The sequence below is a fragment of the Camelus ferus genome, chromosome 34, assembly GCF_009834535.1.
Source record: "Camelus ferus isolate YT-003-E chromosome 34, BCGSAC_Cfer_1.0, whole genome shotgun sequence".
NCBI classification, from domain to species: Eukaryota; Metazoa; Chordata; class Mammalia; order Artiodactyla; family Camelidae; genus Camelus; species Camelus ferus.
Window position 1 is genome coordinate 16,242,605 of NC_045729.1, and position 22,196 is coordinate 16,264,800.

At 42.0% G+C, this 22,196-nt stretch overlaps 1 protein-coding gene across 1 annotated transcript in view; it reads right to left on the bottom strand.

Moving 5' to 3' along the window:
* LOC102507671 (antigen WC1.1) overlaps positions 1-11,741 on the bottom strand; it is a 99,558-nt gene extending 87,817 nt beyond the window's left edge. The window contains exons 1-4 of the mRNA XM_032472903.1: positions 11,632-11,741; positions 4,346-4,666; positions 1,899-2,207; positions 1,489-1,806 (exon numbers count right to left, since the gene is read on the bottom strand). Of these exons, the coding sequence (XP_032328794.1) occupies positions 1,489-1,806; positions 1,899-2,207; positions 4,346-4,666; positions 11,632-11,716 (1,033 nt within the window). The 5' untranslated portion in view covers positions 11,717-11,741. The remainder of the gene's footprint in view (positions 1-1,488; positions 1,807-1,898; positions 2,208-4,345; positions 4,667-11,631) is intronic.
* Between the last annotated feature and the right edge of the window lie 10,455 nt (positions 11,742-22,196).

Below are 22,196 nucleotides of genomic sequence, written 5' to 3' on the forward strand. Positions count from 1 at the left end.
GATTCCACATAAAAATAATACACAATGTTTTTCATTCTCCATATAATCTACCTTACTAAACACAATGCCCTCAAGGTCCATCCATGTTATCACCAATGGCAGGAGTCTCTTCTTTCTCATGATTGAATAGTGTTACTCTGTGTGTGTGTGTGTGTGTGTGTGTGTGTGTGTGTGTGTATCATGTTCTTTATTCATTTATGTGTTGAAGGACACGTGACTTGTTTGTGTATCTTGGCTATTGTGAATAATGCTGCAATGAACATGGGAGTGCAGACATATTTTCAATATCCTATATCATTTCCTTGAGTCCACACCCAGAATTAGGATTGCTAGAGTATACGGTAGCTCTATTTTTTAATTTTGGAGGAAACTCCATACTGTTTTCCATAGTGGTTGAATCAATTTACATTCCCACCAACAGTGCACAGGGTTCACTTGTCCACATTTCCTCACCTACGTGTGTATATCGTCTTCTGGATGATAGTCTCTCTAAACGCTATAAGGTAACATCTCATTGTGGTTTTGATTTGCATCTCCCTGACGATTCGTGATGTGGAGCACTGTTCATGCATCTGTTGGCCATTTGAATGTCTTCTCTGAAAAATGTTTAATCAGTTCCTCTGCCCAATTTTAGACAGATTGTTTGGGTTTCTGCTATTGAGTTGTAGAGTTTTTTAAATATATTTTGGATATTAACCCTGATCTTATATAGGTTTTACAAATATTTTCCCGTTCTGAATGTTGTCTGCTGACCATCCAAATGTTCCTTGGTACAAGACATTGAATCCCACAATTTGCACAGAAGCACTATTGATCATGGATGTATGGTTAATTCATTGTTAAAAAGAAGGGCAAAAAGGAGGGACATCTTACACCACCATGATGCTGATGTCACTTCCCCTTTGCCAAAATCTTTAAACATTTAGCAAAAAGTATAGAAATTCTTTGAAGAGCACCACAGGAAATGACACCAGAATGAATAAAAATTCTAAATAATCTTGATTTATTACAAATATTGAATTTACAATTTAATCTTACTACTATAAAAACACAAAAAGCAAACAACCTCAATCACAGATGTATTTCAAAGTAAACAGTTAATAATATTACATGAAATTAAAATTTCTTGAATTTTAATGAGTATCTTTGTACTTAAGAAATATATGCTGTGGTACCTAGTAAAGGAACCTGATGTGTATAGCAATTCTCAAATGGTTCAGAGTGGGGAAAAAATCTTCACTGAGGTGTACACTTATTGCTTATCCATTGTTCTCTATGTTTATACTTAAATACCTATGTTAATTTTAAAAATATTACTCACCTTAATGCTTCTCGCCCTGAACTCAAAAAATGAATGAATAATGAGAAAAAACATATTTCATCATGAAATATTTAACTTTTGAAGCCATTTTCCCTCATTCTCTGCTCTTGGGGACTTTTTCCACACGGAGCATCCTGAGTACCAGTCAGCACCCTCCTCTCTCTTACCTGAGCAGATCACAGAGGCTGTGTTTTCGTGGGCACAGTCAGGAACACCCAGGGCAGTCACCGGGCAATTCCACAAGAAGGACTCAGCCCCCGAACAGTGAAATCGAGCCTTCCAGATTGGATCACTTCCTTCAACGAAGTATGGTCCTCTGGGGGTGGAGGTGGCGAATCCACAGCCGAGCTGACGACAGACAACATGGGCGTTGGCTATCGTCCAGTGCGAGGCACAGAGTGCTTTCCAACCTCCAGAAATATTCATCTGCACTTGTCCCTCACACGGAGACGTGCCATTTTTCATCAGCCGCACTTCTGTGTATGCTGGTAGAAAAGACAGGAGCTCAGCAAAATCTCATGTTTTTCTTACCTGACCAGGATGTGCAGGGAGGTTAGAGTCCTGATCTGCATCTCACCTGAACAGACAACTTGAACAGCTCCACTGTGGTGGCAGGTTCCTCCTGGACAGGGCACCCTGGGGCAGGACCAGAGCTCAGGCTCTTCCCTGGTACACCTGAACTCCTCAGCCCAGATCTGACCATCTGACTCTCTGAAGGGCACGTGTCCCAAGACAGACACAGCTTTGCCACAGCCCAGCTCTGCACAGATGACCTGGGCTGTGAGGAAGGTAAAGTTCCCGTCAGACACTGGAGTCCACTCTTTTCCAGAATGCACTTCTACTTGTCCTGAGCAGGGTCCATGCCCTCCAACAAGACGCACAAATCCTAAGAGAAACAAGCAAATAAACCCAGTAAGTGTTCATGATATTCTTGGCAATTGGGAAAAAAAACATGTCACAGGCAATGGTGTGGAAGCAAAACCTTTTTTTCTCCAAAAGCGGGGCATGGAGAGGGAATTTGTCATTTAGAGTTATAACTGCATTTCACAAGACAGTTTCTGTAGAGAAATCCAGAAGAATTTGAAGAGGCAGTTTGGAATGGCTGAATCCGAAGAACATATATAATGAGATTGGTTAGAAATGTGAATCCCTTATCTAGGGGTCTGGAAACTACAGGGCTCAAGACAGGTCATCCAGAATGACTGAATACCAGAAACATACATTTCAGAGCATTGGTTGGAGAAGTGAATTTCTCATTTGGGATCTTGGGGCCTACAGAGCCCATGTCAGTAATGCATAAACACATGCACACTCAAACTTGAGTACAGAGATATGAAGAATAGAATCAACCCACAGGGACCTGGGCTGTCAAAGTAGAGACCCATCATCCAGACAAAGTTAGAAAACCATCCTGAGACGCGTGGGGTTAATATTCTGATCAGATTTCTCTCCCAAGAGCCAATCCTCCAGTGACTTAAGGTAGAGAAAATCCCGAGGACTGGATCCATGAGTGCAAGTCGACCTGTAGACAGATGATGGCTTAAGAGAAAAAATACACACATTGTAACCAATCCACTTTTATTGTATCAAGTTTTATTTTTCTGATAAACTTTGGTGGCAAAATGTTCCCATGAATTTCTTAGGTGACCTAAAAGGGGGAAAAGATGAATCTGTCAAGTTGTGTTGAGAAAGCTCAGAGAGCCACAGGAGAGAGACAGGGCGGTCCTAGTCATTTCTCTTGATAACCTAGCAGTTGTTGTAAACATTAAATAGGTGCAGCTTTTTGTATGTCAATCTCACCTCAATAAACTAGCTTCAAAATGAAAGTCATTATTTTCTTAGGGCCCTAAATGAGTGTTATCAAAGATCTGCGGAAAGTGAGGCTGCAAAAGATCACTTTTCCTATGATCGTCCCCAACAGAACACAAAAGAGCTGATTGGCACTGGCTGCTAAGGGCTTATTGCAAATGTTCTTCAGGTTCCCCCATCCCATCACCCCTTCAGATTAGATGGTCCTCTTCTAGGACCCAACCACAAGCATAAGGGAATTCACTATGATATCTGATCTCTTTGTCCATTCCAGGTGTTCTGATGGATTCATGTCTTGGACATCTCATCCATCTTTGTAATAACAACTGGACACATCTCTGGAAAATTCTCTGACCACCCACTCACACTCTAGGTTCACTGCTGTCTTTACTGCTTCCACCTTGGCTCTGGTCAGACACACTTAGAAAGGACTGAGCACTTCTTCTGTTCACTTTCCAGTTCTCTTGTCCTCACTGAAATTAATACTTGCTTTGCTCCAGCTACTGCACTGTAAGTCTAGAACTTTATATTTTCCTGCTACCTGAACATCCCCACAAACAGGATGTTAGCACCCCAGCCAGGTGACCAGGAGCAGCAATGTGCAAAGACTAACCCCCACGACATATCACCTGTCTTGCCCACACCTCGCTGTAACCTAGTGATGCTCCAGTGAAACCCCTGCACCCCTTTTGTGTGTATAACTCCACCCTGACACCCAATATTTTCTCTTGTTCACAGGTCTTCACCCTCTGTTTTGGACCCCATGCTTGGCTGAGTCTGCCCCCTTGGCACTTCCCCTACGTATCCCCCTTATGACATGTGGTGACTTTATCTCTGTAGGACCCATGAGTACAATACACTGTGTTTGCTGCCCCTCTCTTGTAACTGCACCGGATCGACCATCTCATAAACGAACACAAAACAGCTCCCATGATCGAACTAAGTCACAGAGCTCCAGCTCAGCAGTTGTACCTGTGTGAAACATTTGACCTCAGCTCCCTGTCTCTTACGACACATGACAGAGCCCTGAGGGCCCAGGGATCCATAGGTCTGGGGCCTTTACTGCCCAGGGCCAAGCAGCCCTTATGCTGCCTTGAGCACCTAATGCTCAAGAAAGCACTGTGTTACTTGAGTTTTCACCCAAGTGTGCACGAAAGGCTCACAGTTATTCTGGGAATGAGACTGAGGCTCTTCCTCAGACAGGATAGGCCTTACCTGAGCAGACTACTCCAGAGTCCCAATTATGGTCAAAGCCATCACTAGTGTAGTCTTTAATAGGATTTTTAGAACAGTCATGGAGAGCTGACTCTGTCCCTTCGCAGGAAACATTGAAAAGCCAAATGGGGCCAACCCCAGGTCCAAAATACGACCCTGTGGGAGCATCAATAGCATCTCCGCATTCCAGCTGTCTGCACACCACAGCTGCATCCTGCAAGTCCCAGAGGTAAGTGTCCACAGTGCCCCATTTTCCTTGGTACTTGACTTCCACTCTCCCCTTGCAGTGGTGGCCTCCATCCATCAGCCTCAGCTCCAGAGCTGAAAGAGAGACACAGACACAGAACACAAGACACAGGAGAGATTTTAGGAGACAATGCAGTGGTACAAGTATTAAAAAATGAGCTCTCTGAAGGGAAAAAAAATGCCTGGTCTATAGGATTTATTAATTTCTATGGTGCAAATATTCCCACTGTGCTCAATTCTAAGCTACCAGTGTGGCATCACTGAACACGGGGCTGGGAAGGGATGCACTCAATTATTTCTCTCAAGCCTGTAGAGCCCAGCTCCAGGGACATCACCGAGGACAGGCCTTCAGAGGACTCTGGATGCTGCCCTCACAGGAGACATGCCCAAGACCACCAGGGGCCCAGACCCCTGTCTCAGTTACAGCTCACGGCCCATGATGCCAGGGAGAAACCTTCCCTCTCCTTCTCTGTCCCATTGGGGGCACTCTCATCTACCTTAGGAACAGAGGACTGTGATAAGCCACCTCTAAAACATCCCTCATATGCCTTCCTCTGGGTATCCATGTCCCTGTGTGACCCCCCCCACACTTGACTGTACCTCATAACCTGCATCTAAGAAATGGGATCTGGCAAAAGTAAAGAGTTGTGACTTAAGAGATTAGCTTTTAAGACGACTCTGGTTTCTCCCTTGTTGCCCTATCTTGCTCTCTCTTGCTCTGATGAAGCCAGCTACCACGTTGTCAGCTGTGTGTGGAGAGACCCGCATGACAAGGGACTGAGGGAGGCCTCAGCAAACTGAAAAACATCAATACTGAGAAAAGAGATTGAATCAGTATTTAAACATCTCCCAAAGAAAAGGCCAGGAACAGATGTTTCCATTGGTGAATTCTACCAAATATTTAAGAGGAAATAATGCTTATCCCTTGTAAACTATTCGAAAAAACTGAACAAGGGACACTTCCAAAGTCATTTTACATGGCCAGCATTAACCTGAGACTAAAGCCGTGTAAGGACACTCCAAGGAAAGAAAGTTATAAGCCAGTGTCTTTGATGAATATAAATGCAAAGATTCTCAACAAATTTACCCAACTGAATTCAACACCACAATAAAAGGACTAAACACCATGATCAGATAAGATTAATCCTTAGGACGCAAGGATGCTTAAACATGCAAATCAATATATGAGATACACTATATTAATGTGAATGAAAGATAAAATTCATGATCATCTCAATAGATGCAGAGGAAAAAATCTGACAAATTTTAAAATCCTTAAATTTATAAACCTATCAAAAACTTAAATATAGAAAGAATATTTCTCAGCATAGCATAGACCATATACGAGAAGCTCAGAGTTAACATCACACTCAATAGTGAAAGGTTGAAAGCTTTTTCTCTAACATCAGAAATGAGACAAGTGTGTCTACTCTTATTCCATTCTCATAGTACTGGAAGTCCCAGCCAGAGCAATTAAGCAAAAAAAGAAATAAAAACATCCTAATTGGAAGAGAAGAATTAAAATTGTCTCTGTAGATGACATGATGCTATATATGTAGAAAACGTTAATACTCCAACCAAGATAAAAAACTGTTAGAACGAATAAGCAAATTAAGCAAAGTCGCACGAGACAAAATCAACATACAGAAACCATTTGCATTTCTGTACACTAACAGTGAAACGTGGAAAAAAATTAAGAGGACAATCTCATAAAAATTGCATCAAGAGCAATAAAATACTTAATAATTTTGCAAGAGGTGAAAGATCTTATAAAAAGTATAAGACTGATGAAAGAAGTTGAGAAAGACACAAATCAATGGAAAGCTATCCCATGTTCATGAATTAGAAGATTTAATATTCTTAAAATGTGCATCCCACCCAAAGCCATCTGTAAGTTCAATGTAATTCCTACCAAGACCGATGGCTTTTTCACAGAAATAGAAGAAAAATACTAAAATTAATTGCGAACCACGAAAGACCTCACATAGTCAAGGCAATGTCTGGGAAAACAACAGCAACAAAAACCAAAGCTGGATTTGTGATTCCTAACTATACGACATGACTATAGTAATCAAACCATAGAGCAAAGATATGAAAATAGACACACAGACCAACAGCAGAGAATGAGGGCTCAGGAATTAACCCGTGCATATATGGTCAACTAAAGTCTGACTAGCAAGCCAAGAATACTCAATGAAGAAAAAGAGTCTTTCCAATCAATGGTGTTGGGAAAACTGGATATTTACGTGCAAAAGAAGGAAACTAGAACCCCTATCTTACACTACTCCCGAAAGGTAACTCAAAATGCACTAAAGACTTAAATCCATTTAAGACCTGAAACCATAAAACTCTTAGGAAAAAAGTTTCTTGACGTGGATCTTATCAATAATTTTTTGGATATGACACCTAAAGCACAAGCAACACAATCAAAATAAACAGTGAGACCACATCAAACTAAACAATTCCTGTGGAGCAAAAGGAACTATCCACAAAATAAAAAGACAACCTACGGAATGGGAAAAACTACTTACAAATTAGATGTCTGAGAGTGGTTAATATCCAATATATATGAGAAACTCATGAGTTTATGGCAAAAACACACACACACACAGACACGAAACCACAAATAATCTGATTTTAAAATAGGCAAAGGATATAAATACACATTGTTCCCAAAGAAGATAAACAAGTGGCCAACAGGTACATGAAAACATGTTCAACATCTCTATCAGGAAAATGCAAATCAAAACCACGTGCTATCACCTCACACCTCTTACAATGGCTATGATCAAAAAGACAACAGATAACAGTGGTTAGCAAGCATGTGGAGAAAAGGGGAAATTTGTACACTGTTGGTGAGAATATAAATTGGTACAGCCTCTGTGGAAAAAAGTATGGACATTCCTCAAAAAATAAAAAAAAAGAATGACCATATGAGCCAGAAATTCCATATCGGGTATATACCTTAAAAGATGAAATCATGATCTTGAAGAGATACCTGCACCCCCATGATCGGCAGAATTATTCACAATAGCCAAGAAATGGAAACAAACTGAGTGCTCATTGACAATTATAAGGATAAAGAAAATGTGGTAAATACTTGACGTATAGAGAGAGAATTCTAGGTATATCTATAGATTTAGACACAGGTATACACAGGCGTAGGTGGTATGGATATACACACAGTGGAGTAATTATTCAGTCATAAAAATGAAGGAAATTGTGCCTTTGGGACAACATGGATGGTCCTTGAGGGCCTTATGCTAAATGAAATAAGTAAGACAGAAAAAAAACAAATACTGCTTGATCTCCCTTATCTGTGTGTGGAATCCAAAAAAAGCCGAACTCATAGAAACAAAGAGTATATGGGTGGTTGCCTGGTCAGGGTAGGTGGCAGGGAAAATGGGTGAAAGTAGTAAAAGAGTACTAAGTTCTACTTATAACATAAATAAGTTCTGGGGCTGTAATGTATATGTGACATTGGTAATACTGGATTCTATACTTGAATGTTACTAATAAAGTCAATCTTAAAAGTTCTCATAGCTCACACAAAAAGTAACCTATGTGATATGATAAATATCATTTCATAATATATACGTGTTTCAAATCATCACATTATGCACCTTACACAATATCATATATAAATTGTATCTCAATAAAGCTTGAAAAATAGAAAAAAAAAACATAGGACAAAGCTTTTGCAAATACAAGGGAAAAAATGACAGAATAATAGTTATGGGGGCTTAGTATATATGCCTCAGCATTTGATTGTTGAAATAAACTATTTAAAATAAATCATGTTATATAAAAGTGACCTATAGGAAACATGTATGCAAACGTGTTTATATATTAGACGCTATTAACAATACCATACATTGTAAACAGTAAACAACTTCATTTCCAGAATGCATGGCCTCTGCTTAAATTGTACTTCTTTAAGGAACCCTTCTCGGCTTCTCCCAGCTAGATTCAGAAACACTGCTGGTGTCCCTGCTGATGGCACTTGTCAGAGTTTATTATAAATTCTTGTCTTGGTGTCCAGTCTCACTAGCTTTACAGGCCAGGGAGCGCTTCACTCGTCACCACTGGGGCCCCAGCACCTAGTGAAATGCAAAGGCTATGACTTCAATACCCTACGAGGCGATCTGTAAATCAATAAACATTTGTGGAATGAAAGTCTAAATAAATTCCAAAAGCAGGTATGGTAAATGCCATGGTGTCATTTAGCATGTTTCTTTAGGTGGCATTGAAATCAGTGAGAAAAGAAAAAGACATAACACAGGAATTACATAGTAAAAACAAAGTAAAATTAGATATAACTTCATATCCTATATGAAATAACTTACACAGTTATTAGAATTGTAGTATATTTAAATATATTTAAAAAATGCATACAATCATTTATTTAAACTAGAACTGGAAAAGAATATTCTTAATGACGCTTCGAAAGCAGAAACATAAAAGGGAAATTTTTATACATGGTTAATATTAGAAACTTCCATGGGTCTAAAAACAAAGAAAAGTTACAATGAAACCAATCAGCTGAGGGAAACAGTGTCAGCCTAAAACATGGAACTGTTCACAAGGACAAGGACTCTGGACCCAGGAGTCTCCACCTAGGTTCAAACCTTGCCTCTACTGCTTCCACCTGTCTCACCTTAGGCAAGGGGTTTCACTTTGCTTTGCCTCAGTTTTCTGATCTGCTTTTTGAGATAAATATATTCTGACTTGTAGGCTTGCTGGGCGCTCAGATGAGCCCGCATGAGGGAACGCGGTGTGGGGTCTGGGGGGTCAGCGGCAGCAGAAGTCATAGTAGAAGGAGCCACAATAGAAATCATTACAAGAATGACAAACATCCCCAGTTAAAAAGGACAAATGTCATGAGCGAGTCATTCACAAATGAAGGATTAAATTAGCTAATATATGCCAGCTTTTGCCTGCAAAACTACCAAAGATGTAAAAACGTGATAAAAAAAAATACAATGTCGGGAAAGGTATGTGGAAACGAACATTCTGATACAGAATAGTGCTAATAAAATTCAGTGCAAACATTTCTCACAGACATTAGTCTGTGGGTCAAAAGCCTTAAAAGGATTCCTAGCCTATAAACCAGTAATTCCAATCTTAGAATGTGATTAAGAGAAACACTCGTGGATGGTGCTTACATTGAAATGCAGGGAAGTTCAGAGCAGATTTTTCCACAATAGCAAAAACATGGAAAACAAATAAATGCCAAACACAGGTGATAAGCTGAGAATGTTGAATTTCAGTCATAAAACTAAATATTTGAGACAATTAAATATTTCAGTATTATCCCTGTGATATCCTATATTTTGTAATATTGCAATAAAATGATTAGTGTTTACAAGAATAGTTAGTGGTATAGAAAAAGGTCCAAAATACATTATTGATTTTAGAAACAAGTTACAAAATAACATATACTGAATTATCCAATGTTGAGGGTCAATGTTATTGTGTCTAATGGTACACATTGTGCTTGGAGGGGTAATTTTTTGCCAGTGCCCATCGTGGGTTTCAAGGTGGAGACCCCTGTCATGTGCACCCACCTCAGATCATCCAATGTTCAGAGAGATGAGGACGACCATCTCACAAGAAGCAAGTCCATGTTGTATGAAGCAGCAGAATAAATTTTTGGTAGAATAAATCTGAACGGTGTTGTGTCGAAGAAAACAAACACAGTGCTGGCTTCGGTGAAATGTTCCTGCTCCTCAAGGAACTGCTGAGGAAACTGCCTACAGTTTTCCGAAGAAGACTCAGGTATCAGAATGCTCATTATCCCCCCTATTTCATGGGACCAAAACCTACCTCTGCACGTGAGAGCCGTCAGGAGGGTAATCTTCACCAGCATCTGGTCAACACTGGCGGAGCAGAGACTTGGGGGGATGGGGTTTCCCAAGCAGAATTATTGGACTGAGAGACTGAGGTCTAAGGGGACGACAATGAGCACTGAGAGGAGACAGGTGTGTATGTGGTCTCAGCTGGTCCAGCACCCAAACCTGGAAGAGCCACCTCCTCCAGGCTGAAGACTAGATTTTCAGCAGCACTAACCCGGATGCCTGCTGTCCTCTCGCTCAGGGGAAACCCACTCACAAGGAGAGAAAAAAGAGGGCACGGGAGGAAATACACCTACAGGCATCACCACGGATCCTAGGGAGTGGAAAGGACCGGTCCAGCACAACAGGACACAGTCCCCGGGCACCGGGGCAGGGACTCGAGAAACTGTACATAAGTGGGGATGTGCATCAGCTAATCTCTATAAACAAGACGTCCCCACCCTTGGCTGCAGGGTCCTCTGACCTACAAGGGACCCTGGAGGGAGTAAATGAGGCTGGGAGGCAGGACCCCTTCCAGAGCCAGTGCTGGGCAGGCACTCGACAAGCAGAGGGGAGGCCGTGGGGGTGAAGGAGAGGAACCAGAGAGGGGCAGGCAGGTGCGAGATTATCTACGATCTGGGTACGTGCAGCTGACATGACACCCAACCGTGGGGGCTCTGGGTGTTTCACAGGACCAACTGACTCAGTCCCTTCTCGGCAGCCCCGTTCCTCTCACACACCTCACACACCCTACGCACACACAAACACACACGCACACACACACACAAGCACAGAGCCTAAGGGAGCACAAATGCACAAAACATGGAAATCCCACCGGCCAGTCCCCTACAGAGCAGGAGTGTGTGGGGAACAGCCCGGAGTCCCAGCTGAGGTCACTCGCTGGACCTTCACACACTGGGGGCCACTGGGACTCAGCAGATGCTCCCTGAAAACAAGGGAGACAGTGGAGGGGACTGAAACTGACCCACCTCAGTCCAGACCCAATTCATTTCTATGTAAAACCTGCTGCTACGACCAGTCGACCCTCCACGGGAGAAGAACCAATATTCACAGTCAGCGTAGTTCCTTCTTGGTCAAGAACACACGGTCTACACTGGGACTTCAGCACCACAGCTCCAGGGACCCCTCCCTTCACCAAGGTGTCCACCCTCTGCTGTTGATCCAGGAAAGGGGGAACGCACTTACCTTGACCCCCGACCATGATGCTGAGGTGGAGAAAACAAAGTCCTTGAAGGGAGAGCTGTCCGTTCAGAGCCATCTTGACTGCCATGTCATCAACAGCACAGTCCCAGCTGCAAAACACCCCTGTGAGGAGGCGTCAGGGCACCGACACAGGTCTATGTAGACCCGTCCCCTCACATCCTCCCTCCTGACAGCCAATAGAGGCACCTTTTACCATTTCAGATGCTATCGGAGGCTTCATCTCACCAATTAGCTTCTGACTCTTCAAAATCTCCTTATAAGAGCAACAGGGTCTTTGCCCTTATGCTTCTGTAGGTCCCTGAGAACCAGCACCCGGGACCGGGGCTGGCATAGAAAAGCTGCATCAACAAGTATGAGTGGCTTTCTCTCCCCCGATCCTCCTGGCGGATCGCCGCAGACTGTGAGATGTCTCAGGGTCAGGGTGCGGGGATCAGTGCCCCGCAGAATCAAGCACTGTTCATCCCTGTGACTGAGCTCATAGCCAGAGAAGCACATGAAGGCTTGAAATACAAGAATAATTATCAGGCCAGCAGAAAATGCGGGCCAGGAGCACAGGAGATCACAGGTGAACATGGAGGGGACGAGGTGGGAACCACCACGTTGGGCAGGTGAGAGTGTTGGTCCTTCCCCACTTCTGAGAATGATCTGGGGACTGGATCCTGGGGAACAGAGGGGCTCAAGAGAACAAGGGGCTTTGACAGAGCGTAACGTTTCCCCATCAGGGATCTTTCTCAGCTCGTAGGACCACTCTGCCAGCACTCACATGTCCCCTGGGGTAGATGCTCCCTCTCCAGGGTGAGAGGGGGGTGCAGTCTACAGAGTATTTTCAGACCCGATCTCCTCCCCTCTCTGCAGCTGCCCAGGCCAGCAGTCCTGCCCTGGGGGCCGGGCTGGGGCTTAGGAGCCTAAGCCAGTTGGCTTTACCATATTTCTTCCTGCAAAACACAGGCTCCGTGCGGTGATTGCAATATGTCCAGGGAGAACTCCCCTTAGACTCAGTCCGAGAGACTCCAGCCCTGGGCCCTGCACGTTAGAGGTCACCCAGCCAGCCCCTTAAGCAGGGATAGGGGTCCAGGGTGGAGTGGCATGCCCACCCGGAGTCCATGCCTTCCCCCTTCTAGACCACCCCTGCCTTCTCAGAACCAGGAATTCCCTGCCCAAATGGAGCCCAGCCTGTTTCAAAACCTGCATCAGCCCCTTCCCAAGTCTTCCTCCCCAGAGAGGACAGCCAGTGAGCAACTCTGGGCCTGGGCGTGATGGGGGCCTGCTGCTTCCTGCGGAAGTCAGGGTGCAGCTTAGACCAGGGCTCCTCAAAGTACGCTCCTCCCACAGCATCCGCATTGCCCGGGAGCTCGTTAGAAATGAACGTTCTCAGGCCAAACCCAGGCCTAGTAACTCAGAATCTGTGTCACAAACTTTCAGGGTTATCCTTAAGCACGTCAAGGTTTGAGCGGTGCTGGTTTATAGGAAACAGAGACACACAGGCAGGGCTGCAGCAGCCTCTCACAGGCCAGGGCCTGGCTTTGGGAGGCCTGGGAATAGGGACGGAGGAGGGCAGGCCACAGGCTGGCTCTCCCTGCAAGGCCATCTTCTAGCCTCGCCTTCCAGCCTCAGGTTTCTCTGAGGGGACTGGGGATTGGAGTTCCTTTTGGGCATAGGTTGCCTGCCCTGGACTGGGTACCATGAGGAAAAATCTCTGGCTTCAGCACTCAGCAAGAAAGGTGCCCAAATCCTCCTTCACAAAAATCCTCCTCTTTTGACAGTACGATCCTTTTATAGCCATAATCTGCTGAAAGGGGCCAAGTGCCACAAACCAAGTCTAATACATTTCTGTGTTTAGTAGTCAGGTTTCAGAGCATCATAACTGTTACACTCTGATACCTAAGTGGAATCTCAGCTCTAACATTTTACTCCAGACTCATAACAGGGCTACCAAAGGCAAAAAGTGGAGTTGCCTGTGCAGCGTTATTAAAAGAGAATGCCTTCACTGGCCAGTATGATGGTTCTCCTGAAAATCATATGATATTGTCCCATTGGAATGGGAAGTACATGCATCTTTGTTGGGAAGATGAGTTTGTCAGCTTGCAGAGCCTGAAGCCATTAAACCTTACAACTAAATATCCACCTTCCCCTGTTCATTAAGTAGGTTTTCAATCATTTCATACCATCCCCTCCTCCACCCTTGGGAGTTACAGTTAGAAGATGCTTTGGTCACACTTAGGTAAGAGCCAGCCCATCTGACAGTTGCAGCTCCCATTGTAAATTAATAAAAATGGTATTCTGATTTAAAATTTATATTATATTATGAAAAGTTGCAGTTGGTAGATATCCTATATCCTTTTGAAAATAAGAACATATTAACAGTTAACTTCCTTAATAGTAATAATTTATCAACCATTATCAGAAGGAAAGAAAGAAAAGAATGAGGATAAGGAGGAAGATGGAAAGGAAAATCCTACATCCTCGCTTTTATGTAATTGATGTTACGTTAAAAATCTTTTCCCGTAAATTTTGTCCACATATCAGATTACTTACTTGTCATTGATATCCAGAATGGGAATCATTATTGTATTTGCATAAAAGGAATTTTTCATTGGTCAGATGGCAAAAATACCAAATTTTTTTTTACCGTATTGACATGTGGTGTCTAGAAATCTTTCTATTCTCTGAATCACTCAACCTTCTTGAAGGAGGAAAAGAAAAAAGAAACCCATCTTTCATTGCAGGTCTCGGTCACTCCCTCGTCCAGGGGTGGCTCGGGTGGGGGGTGTTTCGGGCAAAGCAGACTCCTGTGTGCTGACTTCCCCAGCCTCCGGGCTCGCTGTGTGCTCAGCCCTCGACTCAAACAGAGGTGAACATTTACATAGCCTTTGGTGGGTTCTAGACGTCTGAGTTTCAAATACTTAAACAATTAGTTTTTCCAGAGGAAGTTCAAGGTCAAAATGTACTCCACTCACTGTGTCAGTGGACTTGTCCAGCCATGAAGACATCAGCTTCTATGGGATGTGGCGGCTGCTTGTCTAATGGCATCAGAGGTTCCACTTTGCAAGTGTGCAATTCATAGGATCGCCACGAGGTGGCAGAGCTGTGAATGACAAACTCCTGGATGCTGGAGTCAAGTAAAATTTAATTGCTTGGTGTTTTTTAAAGATCGCAATTAATATCTATTTCATATTTAAACATCTTAAGATGGTCTCTCAATGAAGACCATCATGAGTTTCATGGTTTGAACTATAAAAGAAATTAATGAAAATTGAAATACAGATAGACACTACAGAAATAGATTAGATAGACATGATGATGGATTGACAGTGATGGTGACAGACGATAGACAGGTACATAGACAAGTAGACACAGTAGCTTTAAATAAGGGGCTTTTTAAACATGCTTAATCCCTTTCCCATTATTGCGTTTCATTATATGTGAAATGTCCCTTTCAGCTAGTCATTAAATGATGCTTCCGGAGAGAACAAGATTGTTCTTACAAGAAATAAAGAGAATCATCATTCAACTCTAGCCCTGAAAAATAGGATCTTGGAGTCCCAAGAAGAAACTTACTAGCTTTAAAAGACTGGCCCAAGTCAAGGCTTGACGTAACAGAATTTAATTTCACATTCTAGATTCCTGTGATTCCTGGGGTGGGTGGAGAAAGATGGCCTAAATACTAAAGATATGAGCTGTGAATGGGTCAATGCAACATGTTTCTGCAATGAACGCAGTAGATTCCAATTTCCAGAAGCAAAAACAGCCCCATTTCCAGATCACTGCTGAGACAGCCCGTTCTCAAAATTCATAGAGGCTCCAAGTTTCTTTGTGTATCTGAAGATACAGAAGACAGACCACGACATACTGACGGGTGAAGACCTTGAAGCCTCATGCTCTGATCTTAATCAGATATGGCCAAGTGGGCAGGATGTTTATGTACTTATCACTTGGCACCTTTTCAATTAAAACCACACATGACTGTAACAGGAAGAAAATTTTGTCATACAAAATTTTAGTCCAGCAGCTTCTTTGCTGCTTGACAAGTGCAGGGGTAAAGAGTAGACAGAATTCTGCTCTGTTACTGAGGATAACTGCTTAAGTGGCCTTGTGGATTGGAACACTGTACAGTGTGTTACCGCGATATTGTAATGTAGCATTAGTATTCCCAATTTACCATGAGGAAGTGGAGGTTTGAGAGGTTAAGTCATAATCTCTTTTCTGGGGAAGTGAGTAATTCAACATCCTTGCTTGAGGGGTAGTTCCTCGAGACCTATCAGAAACATAGAGACCAAGATACAAAACATCCCTTGTGAATTAAAAAAGATCTGTACAACAGTAAAAGGAAATCATTAATTGACTTCTTTCACCAAAACACTGGAGATCCACCTCACCAATCGGAGTTCCTTGTGTGGGTGGTACAGGGGTTAGTAAATTCTCCTTTACCAAAGACCAGCTTCTTCACAAGTGCATGAGAGAGCAACATCATGAGCTGGCTGAGGTCCAGACCATCATCTCGCTCCGGTCCTTTGCAGTCTGTGACTGGCAACATCTAGCAAAGAGCTTGGCACTGAATTGGCCTGGCTTATTTCTCCACAGGTCAAGCACGTGATGCCCAGAAGCCACAAAAGGGCAAAGCGACTAAATCAAAGACAAGGAGGTATTAAGTGGAAATCATACAGACCAAGGACCCTTCCCCACTGCCATGAGGGTGGTAAGAATTCCCCTCAACCCAGACACCGTCTTTGGGAGGAGAAACCGAGAGATGCCTCCTAAAAGAGGAAACAAAACACAACAGGGAGTTTGAACCTAGAACTGACAAAGTACATATCACACTGAACCTAAGCTAAGTTGAAGAATGAACACATTTTAAATGGAAGAGCCTGAGTCAACTTTATGAAAATTTTTAATCCACACGAACACCCCTTGCTAGTGAGCAAGATGAAATCAGTTATAAAATAGAGAATACTACATTTTTACATATTTGAATTCTACAGGACATAATTGCAAGCCCACTACAGATAGGCAATTCCCAAATCTTCCCATGTTTATAAACACACAGAGCTGTCACCTCTGTGAAGCTCTTTCTGATTCTTACGGCTCAAAATTACTGCTTTGTCTATTTAATTTGCACAAACTTGCTTACTGTCTTCTGGAAGCTTATTGAGAACAAGGACTGTGTCATTCTTCAGTGTCTCTTTTAGGCCACCTAAAGGCACATAGTAAGAGCTCAAGAAATGCTGGATAAGTTAATGAGATGAATGCACTAACAAAGGATGAAAATAACCCTGCAGTTAGTAACTACTGGGGGACAAGGGAGGTGGGGAACAGGGGAGACACAAATCTGACTAACCACACTTAGCACAGACTGAAGTGGAGGTAAGGGAGTCAGAGACACACGAGCCACAGGAATCAAATATAAAATGTCTTCAAATTCCACTCTGGGGAGGTTCAGATCACATTCAGTTTCTGCACAAATCTGAATTCAGAAGCTTCCCCAAGGCAAGGAAAAGCTGACAGCATCACTGTCAAAGTTTTACTGAAGGGTGTGACATAGACAGTAACACTCATCGATTATTTATTTTCCTAGACTAGTTCTGGCCAATGAAATGTCAGCGGGTGTCATGCGTCACTTCTGAGTGGAGGCAGGAAAAAGCCCAAGTATGATTCTCGGGTCCCAGTCTTCCCTGCCTGGAAACCGCGTGTTCCAAATGGCACCTGTACAGGGTACCTGACGCTCCACACTGATGCTCTGTTGCACGTGGAGCTTTGGTGCCGCTTAGTCCTGCCTGCAGACAGAAACACTGAGAATACAGCAAAATGTGTTCTTCCCTCTAAGAGCTAAGAAGTCTGGGAACAGCTTCTCTTTTCCTTATCATTGAGTCCGTCCCCACCTGGACATGCCAGCTAAGAGCCCCGCAGGCTGCGGGCATCTGCTGAGACCCTGCTCGGGCCCAAGACTGGAGTAATGTACTTACATACATTCTTTGTTCCCCGACTCTGCCTCCCAGGCACTGCGACCAGGGTGCCTGAGATTTTTAACTCATTTCTTTATGTGCCACGTAATCTCCCAAACTAGGTTTCAAGGAGAGTGTCTTTATTAACAACGTCTACAACTTAACAGATGCTCAACTACTGTCTATTGAATGACTGGATGGCACTGTGCTACACACTTAAGAGAAATTATCTTAAGTAAAATAGTATTTTTGAGGACATTATTTAGGTAATTGGTATTTTTGTTTCAAAGGTATAAGGTTTCAGCAATTAATAAGGGAAATTTTGATTTTCAAAAACAAGCAGCTTATCACCAAGAAATGTGTAACAACAAACACCGCAGATCTCTGTCTCAGGAGATACACAAGAAAAACCACAACATATGAACAGGTGGAGACCGTGTGGCTTCTTATTAAGTCTTAATCAAACCGACAGAGGAGACAAGATCTTTATATAGAACATCATTTGGTGGCTTTTCAATTAAAACCACACAGGAATATAACAGGAAGAAAATTTGCTATTAAAAAAGAACTGCACCACTGCTATGTGACGTAGGGGAGAAGATGAGGGGCAGAAAGAGTTCCTGTGTTTAAACAAAGAAACAGCTTAATCTGTCTTTCACTTTGCAGAAGGAGAGCCCTCTTCAGCCGATCTTGAAGGATGCTTAAGGGCAACTCAACAGTTAGAGGAGAAGCAGAAAGGTCAGGATGCAAAGGCAGGGTACATGTGTGCCGAACAGATTTGGGGGAGCTATATTCCCAGGAGGCTCGGTGGCCCAGGAAGCCTGGTCCTCCCCGATCTGTAACTCATAGCAGCTGTCCCGAAGCAGAAAGAAATTAATCACTCAAAAGTGACATTAAATATTCATCAACAAACTTGTTACTACATGGAACTACATTAGCTCAGGTAGAGTAGCAGAATGCAGCCTTAACTGTGAGAATGGAAGAAAAGAAATCAAAAGGAAATAGGGGACCCGCTCCTGGGCATGTATCCAGAAGGAACCCTACTTCAAAATGACACCTGCACCCCAATGTTCATAGCAGCACTATTTACAACAGGCAAGACATGGAAACAGCCCAAATGTCCATCAACAGATGACTGAATAAAGAAGATGTGGTATATTTATACAATGGAGTAGTATTCAGCCATAAAAACCGACAACGTAACGCCATTTGCAGCAACATGGATGTTACTGGAGAATGTCATTCTAAGTGTAGTAAGCCAGAAAGAGAAAGAAAAATACCATATGAGATCGCTCATATGCGGAATCTAAAAAAAAAAGAAAAAACGTAAACACAAAACAGAAACAGACTCATAGACATAGAATACAAACTTGTGGTTGCCAGGGGGACGGGTGGTGGGAAGGAACTGGGATTTCAAAATGTAGAATAAATAAACAAGATTGTACTGTGTAGCACACGGAAATATATACAAGATCCTGTGGTGGCTCACAGCAAAAGAGAATGTGACGATGAATGTATGTATGTTCATGTATAAATGAAAAATTGTGCTCTACACTGGAATTTGACACAACATTGTAAGTCATTGTAAAATGACTATAACTCAATAAAAAAAATGTTTTAAACAAAAAAGGAAATAGGGAAGAGGATCAAAAAAACAGGGACATCTAGGTACCCACCCAAGTAAGACTGCAGAGACAAATGCAATTTTATAGAAAAGTTAATAACTGGCTTGCTTCGTCCTGTGGATTTCACAGACACTTAGGATCAACTGTAAGAAGTTTGGGTTCTTTTTGACAATGGACCTGCACTGCTTTCCAAAGGTTAGAAGGCAGAGTGGCTGGAAAGGCTTTTCTAATACCATCCTACTGGTTTCTTGCTTTATGTTTTTAGTTCCCTTGTTTCTTTCTTCCTCTTTTGTGATCTTCCTTTGTGAACTGATAATTTTGGGTAACGGTATGCTTTGACTCCCTTCCCTTTAACTTCTGTGTGTCTACTGTGGGTTTTTACTTTTTGATCACCATGAGGCTTACAAAAAGCATCTTATACGTATAACGGTCAATTTTATTCTGATAACAACGCAACTGCAATCAAATACAAAACCTTACACTTTTATTTCCCTCCTAAATTTGATGCTTTTGATGTCTCAACCTATCTCTTTTTATATTGTGTACCCATTAACAAATGACACTTGGGAAGCTAATTATGCACAAGGAAATATTGCCTGTGATTATATGTGATAATTCATGTAATCTTCACAACAATCCCATGAGACAGAGTTTTTACTAACATCCCTATGCTATGAAGAGAAAAACCAAGTTAAAAACTCATCCAAGGTCACCCAGCTAGCAAATGCGGTATTGTTTGTTTGTTTGTTTGTTTGTTTGTTTGTTTATAATGGAGGTACTGGGGACAGATGCAGTATTGTAAAGCCAGTCTGTCTGACTCCCGAGTCTATGCTGTCATCCGTCACTCCCAGCAATCCTGTATAAACGAGTGTGAAACCGAAGATGGTCGAGGAGGTGGTAACAGAGCGATCTGTTGCTACTAAGGTCGTTTGGCGCCATCTGCTGTTCGTCCGGAGTTGGCGGGAGCAAATAATTTGGACTCCCTAGAGCTGTTCCTCCTCCTACCGGATCATCTCCATATGATGTTTTCTTCTTCTATCGGACCATTTATTCAAACAAAGAGATTGCAATTAATTGGTTCTCACTGAAACTAAACTACAGTGCCTTGAGCTGATTGATTCAACTGAGAAGAGATGAAAGGCAGAGGATAATGACTCCAAGTGATTACATCTTCTTTTGAGTTTGGAGCCAGTCTGACTTGTGCTTACCTTTAATGTGGTCCAAAAAACGTAGAATTACTTTGGCTTTGAGAACCTTCAGCAAGTAAGAGAACTTCAAATATGTGATAGTGATGGTAGCAATCGTTTCTCGGCATAGTGGCGGCTGCCAAATGTTGTTCGCACATAAATTTTTTTGTGTAGTCAAATTTGTGTAGTCAAATTCAAAGGAAGAGTGATTTACGCTCTGTCCTCTTGAAAATTTTCAAAATTATTTGAAAACATTGTCAAGTTAGATACAAATTGCCTGAGCTGGAGGCAGTTTCTTTTTCGTGTGACATTTGAGAATAAGCCATCCAGCAAGGATCAGAGGATGTGTCCCCAGATTATTAGGAGCCTTTTACCAGAATAAAGCTTAGAGAACAAAAGACATGGCTCTAGGTGGCAGCCTTTCCTTAAGACAAGGGACCCACTGCCTTAAAGTGTAGGATAAATGCCTGACTTGCTAGAAATCCTAGGACAAGCTGTTTGATGGTTTTATCCTGAGACTGTAGATGGGGTTTTTTCCCCTCATTGAACTGTTTCTTTTCTTTTCTTTGAAATACAAGGCTGCCGTGTAATGGCTAATGTGACCAAACTTGAATAATTTTCATCTATTGTTTGAACAACTGAGAGTCTGTTTTCCTGCATGAATGCCTAAGAACACTGAAAGATGCTGAATTTTTTTAAATGGCAAATACTCTGAACAATAAAGATTTTAAAAAAGAAAAATAGTGAATAGAAAACCTATGATTTCAGGACCCCAAGGGAACTCCAGCCTTTTGATTCAGAAGCAGCATCTGAACTAGAGAAAGAAGCTGTGGTATATTTATACAACGGAATACTATTCAGCCACAAAAAAAAGAATGAAATAATGCCATTTGCAGCAACATGGATGGACCTAGAGATCGTCATTCTAAGTGAAGTAAGACAGAAAGAGAAAGAAAAATACCATATGTTATCACTCATATCTGGAATCTGAAAAAAAGAAAACAAATTTAAAAAAGGACACTATGAACTCATCTACAAAACAGAAACAGACTCACAGACATAGTAAACAATCTTATGGTTACTGGGGAAAGGGGATGGGAAGGGATAAATTTGGGAGTTTGAGATTTACAAATGTTAGCCACTATATATAAAAATAGATTTTTTTTAAAGTTTCTGCTGTAGAGCACAGGGAACTATGCTCAATATCTTATAATAACCTTTCATGAAAAAAATTTTGAAAATGAATATATGTATGTATATGCATGACTGGGACATTGTGCTGCACACCAGAAAGTGACGCATTGTAACTGATGGTACTTCAATTAAAAAAAAAAAGCAGCAGCATCTGCAGCAGTTACATATTTCTAGAGGGAAAAAAATGGATAAATTGAAAACAGAAATAGAATCACAGATATAGAGAACAAGATAGGGGTACCGGGGGGAGGGTATAGGTCAGTGGTGGTGTGCATGCCTAGCATGCACAAGGTCCTGGGTTCAATCCGCAGTACCTCCTCTTAAAAAAAATAAATAAATAAACCTAATTACCCCCTCCAAAAAAAAAAAAAAATCCAGATCTAAATTCCTTTCAAATATATTATTACAAATTGAAAGATATTTTAAAACTTTCTGTCCTAAGATCTTAAAACCAAAAAAAAGAAATTATGATGGTAAAAATAAATGTGAGAATTAAATTTTTATCCAAGTTTACTTGGATCAAAGTAAATTGATACATGAATTTTAGACATACAATATTTCTATATATGTTCTGCCTGATTTTTCCTACATTAGAAAATAAA